We start from the raw sequence: 5,731 nt of genomic DNA on the forward strand, positions 1-5,731 counted from the left end.
CTTCCTCTTCCAGGTCAGGGGGCACAACAAATCGATCCTCTGGCTCCAGCTGGGTAGGAGCAGCAAAATAACCTGTTTTCTTCTTCGGCACCTCTGTGGCTACCTCAATAAGGTTGAGGCTCTCCTCCAGAGGCACTATGGAGCCATTGGAAAGCTTCTTCCCATAGAGACAGCATGTGGAAGGAGACTTCTGCAACTCGCACCTCTCCTTGGTTCCTGCCAGGAGGATGTTGCTGTTCATGCTGTTCTGTCTCCGAATCCTGAAGAAGAGCCCCCCAGAGTCATCCTCTGAGCCTGCAGCAGGAGATCCCTCCTCAGCACCAGGAGGCACAGGCTCCAGGCTTTTTCCTTTACAGCAGTGGATGTCCACTTCCACCTCCACTTTGCTGCCATTCGTCATCACACCCTCCACAGGCTGCTCATCATCACTGTCCAGCCCATTGTCAGACTGATTACTAGAGAATGTGGCACAGGAAGGTTGGCGCTGAAAGATGCTGGAGGGGGGCACAGGATGGAGGCTGCAGCGTCGCTCGGGTCGAGGCACCAACCCTGCATCCAGACCAGCACCACTGTGTTCATCGGACGCAGTGGATCCCACCTCACTGCTAACTTCTGAGGCTGACAGCTCACTGCTGAACTCTGAGGCAATTCCGCTACTTGAGGAAGGTGTTGCTGGTTTGGCAGTGGAAATAACCCCCCCAGGGCCCGTCAAGGTGAGGCCGTGCATCTCACATGTGCAGCTGTCCTCACCAATGTTCAAACACACCACCATTGCTCCCACATTGTCTTGGCAGCCATAGCTTTGGGCTAAAGTGCAGATCTTCTTTGCAGCAGCCAGTGGGTCATGCAGGTGGCGTACAGCCATGACAGCCTCTGTATAAGAGAGGTGTTCCCAGAGGGCTTTGTTCCCCAGTAGGAGCATCTCATCCTGCACAGTCAGAGGAATGGAGTAGACGTGAGGCTTGGGCAGGATCCAAGGATGCAAGTACGTGCAGCCTAGCATCCGAGTACAGCAGGTTACACCATTAACCTTGTTGTCCTGCAGTCAAAGAGAAGGCAAAGTCTGAGCAGTTAGCATACAAAGACCATTCTGAGCACATTCTCTCCCTGCCTATACACTTGCCTAGAGCCCTCAAGGAGGTGGACAGGTCTTCTCTTTCACAATGGGATTAGTCCATTACTAGACAGAAATGGTAGAACTATCAATAATAAAGCAGAAAAGGCAGAACTGTTGAATAAATATTTCTATTCTATATTTAGGAAAACGCCAGATAATGTAGTCATATATGATGATGATGAAATACTTCCAATTCCAACATAACTAAGGAGGATGTTAAACACCAGCAAGCTATTATAGTTAGACATTTTTAATTCAGCAGATCTGGATAACTTGCATTCAAGAGTTTTAAAAGAGCTGTCTGAGGAGCTTCTTGGCACACTGGGGAAGTTTCAGAGGACTGGAAGAAAGCTAATCTTGTGCCAATATTTAAAAAGCATAAAAGGGATTACCTGGGTAATTATAGGCCTGTCAGTCTGCCATCAGTCTTAGGCAAAATAACAGAATGGCTGATAGGAAACTTGATTAATAAAGAACTAAAGGAGGGTAATAAAGTTAATGCCAATCAACACAGGTTTATGGAAAATAGATTGTTAATTTGACACTCTCTCTTTTTTTCATGAGATTAAAGTTTGGTTGATAAAAGCAATAGCGTTGATGTAGGGACCAGTCTACAAGAACATTTAGTTTATGGCAAACTGGGGTGTGAATCTACCCCATGCTAGTCTGCCACATGCTCACTGTTTGTGTGGACCTTGCTGATGCTCATTAAATCTAGTTCTCTTTGAAAAAGGACTAGATCAAAGCAAATTAATGAACTGTTATTGTGCATCACACCAGGGTGCACAGAGACACAGAATGCAGCAAGCTAGTGCAGGAATAGTTTAACACCCACCTTCCTGTGAAAAAGTGGCTACTTACCTATGCAGTACCTGTAATTCTTTAAGATGTGTTGTGCACATATACATTCCACTGCAGATGGACATGTCCCAATGCACTCGAGCTGGAGACTTTTGCCAGCAGTAGCACTAGGTGGTGCATGGGCCTCCGTGCTGCTCAGGTTCCCAGATGACACCACCTCCCTCTCCGTTCCTTCACACTGCTGTATGTAGTGTCCAAAGTCAGGGGTATCAGAACAATTTTTATAGTGGGGGTGCTGAGAGCCATTGAACCAAACTGTAAACCCTGTATACAATGGAAACCACTTCAAGCCAGGGGGTGCGGCGGCAACACCCCCAGCACACCTAGTTCCAGCACCTATGTCTGAAGTAGAAGGTGGGAGAGTCATGGAACATATATGTGCACAACATATGTCAAAGAAGAAGCAGTTACTCACCTTTAGGGTGACCAGATGTCTCGATTTTATTGGGACAGTCCTGATTTTTGGGTCTTTTTCTTATATAGGCTCCTATTAGCCCCCACCCCCGTCCCGATTTTTCACACTTGCGTCTAGTCGCCCTACTCACTTTGTGCAGTAACGATGGTTCTTCGAGATGTGTGCACCTATGGGTGCACCACTGTAGGTATGTTTGCACCCCCACGCTGTTGATTGGAGAATTCCAATAGCAATCTGTCCTGCCTGCACAGCTCCCTGCCTGCCACGAGGCTAGCTGGCGTGCAGAGGCATTTCTCCCTCAGTTCCTTCTCTACCGCAGAGTCAACCAGTGGAAACTCCGAAGTAGAGGGGAGGAGGGAGAATTGTGGAGCACCCATAGGGACACACATCTTGAAGAACCATCGTTACTGCACAAAGTAACTTCCTCTTCTTCTTCGAGTAGTGTCCCTATGGTACTCCACTGTAGGTGACTCCTGAGCAGTACCCATCACTGGAAACTGGGACTTCAGAGTCTGATACAAATGATAGTACAGAGGCCTTGAATTGGGCGTCTGAAGCCGAATCACTCAGAATGGCATAGTGTTCTACGAAGGTATGTGAAGAGGACGATGTAGCTGCTCTGCATACCTCTGATATGGGGATACCTTTAGAGAAGGCGATTGATGAGGAGACTACCCTTGTGGAATGCGTGCATACTGAAGATGAGGGTTTTACCTCCCGTAACTGGTAGCAGAGTTTAATTCAGCCAGAGACTCTCTTGGATAGTCTCTGAGCTGAGATTGCTGCACTCTTTGACCTATCTGCAACTGATAGGAAGAGCCTCAGATTTTCGGAAGACCTTTCTACTGTGTAAGTAGGAGACCAAAGCTCTGTGTATGCAGGATAGCTTCTCTATTGTCCATATGAGGTTTTTGGATAGACTGTTGGGAGTTGAATGAGTTGATTTATGTGAAATGCAGAAGTTACTTTGGGAGTGAACTTCTGAGTGTGACCTTGTCCGGGAAGAACACTGTAAACAGGGGATGTGCCATCAAAGCTGCTATCTCCCCTATCCATCTGGCTGAAGTGATGGCGATGAGGAACACCATCTTCATGGAAAGGTGAGTTAATGAACAAGTGGCCATGGGTTCGAATGGTGGTCTAGTCAATCCCTTTAGCACTAGGTTGAGGTCCCATTGCAGAGTAGAGGTCCTGGATTGTGGGAAGAGGTTTGCTATACCTTTTAGAAACCTCTTCTTAATCGGGTGAGAGAAGACTGAGTAGCATTCTACCTGCTGGTGGAAGGCTGCAATTGCTGCCAAGTGAACCTTCAGCGAGCTAATAGAGAGACCCGATTTCTTTAAGGATAACAGAGAGTCCAGGATGACCAGCAAGGTGGCTGAATTAGGGATGACATCCTTGGATTGGCCCCATATCCGGAATCCCTTCCATTTCTGCAGGTAGGTGCGATGAGTAGCACCTTTCCTACTGTGCATTAGTACCTCCTGTGCCTCCTTGAGCAGGATGTCTCTATGTGCTGGAACCATGAAGGAGCCATGCTTTCAGATGTAGGACCGTGGATAGGGATGAAGGGTGCAACCCTCATTCTGTGACAGAAGGTAGGGAGTGATCTGTAGGGTCACCGGTGGACACAACCCCAGCTTGGACAGGGAAGGGTATCATGTCTGTCTGGGCCAGGTGGGGGCAATCAGAATGTTTGCTTTTTCCTTTTTATCTTCAATAGCACCTTTAGCAATAGAGGGAATGGAGGAAAAGCCTAAAGAAGGCACTTGTTTCAATGGATGAGGAGAGCATCTCCCTTGGAGTGTCGTCAGATCCCCACTCTGGAGCAATAAGGTGGACATTTCTTGTTCTGGTAGGTAGCGAACAAGTCTATCTCTGGCAAAGGACAGTTACCTGTTCCGTAACTGGCATTCTTCGAGATGTATTGCTCAGGTGTATTCCACTATAGGTGTGCATGCTCGCCACGTGACCGGTGCCGGAAGTTTTTCCCTTAGCAGTATCCGTAGAGGGGGAGCACCGCTGCGACCTCTGGAGTGGCGCCAACATATCGCGCCATAAAGGGGGCTGCGTGCTCCCCCCACCCTCAGTTCCTTCTTGCCAGACGACTCCGACAGAGGGGAAGGAGGGCGGGACGTGGAATACAGATGAGCAACACATCTCGAAGAACGCCAGTTACGGAACAGGTAACTGTCCTTTCTACTTCGAGTGATTGCTCATGTGTATTCCACTATAGGTGACTCCAAGCTACACCTGATGGAGGTGGGTAGGAGTTCTAAATGATAAGTGTTAAGGGTTACGCGGGCAGAGCACCGCCCTACCAAACCCGGCGTCATCCCTTGCTTGGGAGACGATCACATAGTAAGAGGAGAAGGTGTGGACAGAGGACCACGTAGCAGCCCTACAGATGTCCTGAATGGGGACATGAGCCACATAGGCCGCTGACGAGGCCTGGGCTCTCGTCGAATGGGCCTTCACAATAGGAGGCGGGGGAACCCCTGCCAGGTCATAACAGGTGTGAATGCACGAGGTGATCCAGCGGGAGATCCGCTGGGTGGACACCAGTCGCCCCCTCATGCGCTCGGCCGAAGCAATAAAAAGCTGGGGGGGGGGGGCTTCCTAAATGGCCTGGTTCTGTCTAAGTAAAAGGCCAGCGCTCTGCGCACGTCTAACATGTGCAGGCGGCATTCCTCATTAGAGGAATGCGACTTAGGACAGAGGATCGGAAGGAAAATATCCTGATCCATGTGAAAAGCCGAGACTACCTTCGGCACAAAAGCAGGGTGAGGGCGGAGCTGAACCTTGTCCTTATGGAAAACCGTATACGGCAGTTCAGAAGTCAGGGCCCTGAGCTCCTAGATCCGGCGGGTTGAGGTGATGGCCACTAGGAATGCCACCTTCCACGACAGGTGGGACCACGAGCACGTGGCTAAAGGCTCAAAGGGAGGCCCTGTAAGGCGGGAGAGCACCAGGTTCAGGTCCCAGAGCGGGACCGGGGGTCTGGCATAAGGGAATGCCCGATCTAACCCTTTCAGAAACCGGGCCGTCATGTGATGCGAGAATACCGACAGGCCCTGCAGCGGGGGGTGGAAAGCCGAAATGGCCACCAGGTGCACCCTGATGGAGGAGGGCGCCAGGCCTTGGGTCCTAAGGGACAGGAAGTAATCGAGGACAAGCTGGATAGACGCGGAAGAGGGAGAGGAACCTCTATCCCTCGCCCACATAGAGAACCGATACCACTTAGCCAGGTAGGTCCGTCGCGTGGAGGGTTTCCTACTCTCCAGCAGGACCCTTCTTACAGCCTCAGAACACCTCCCCTCCTCCTCATTCAACCGTGG

At 50.0% G+C, this 5,731-nt stretch overlaps 1 protein-coding gene across 1 annotated transcript; it reads right to left on the reverse strand.

The window, feature by feature from the left end:
• Positions 1-4: 4 nt before the first annotated feature.
• Positions 5-3,919, reverse strand: LOC113405483 (PH domain leucine-rich repeat-containing protein phosphatase 2-like; the record flags this gene model as incomplete). Its single annotated transcript, XM_026646699.1, has 2 exons — positions 3,665-3,919; positions 5-1,039 (listed from the first exon to the last, which is right to left on the reverse strand). Coding segments are annotated over exons 1-2 (1,290 nt in total), but the record flags the coding sequence as incomplete, so codon positions are not given.
• Positions 3,920-5,731: the final 1,812 nt, after the last annotated feature.

Source organism: Terrapene carolina, unplaced genomic scaffold (assembly GCF_002925995.2).
Source record: "Terrapene carolina triunguis isolate 2854851 unplaced genomic scaffold, T_m_triunguis-2.0 Scaffold39329, whole genome shotgun sequence".
Taxonomy (NCBI): Eukaryota; Metazoa; Chordata; order Testudines; family Emydidae; genus Terrapene; species Terrapene triunguis.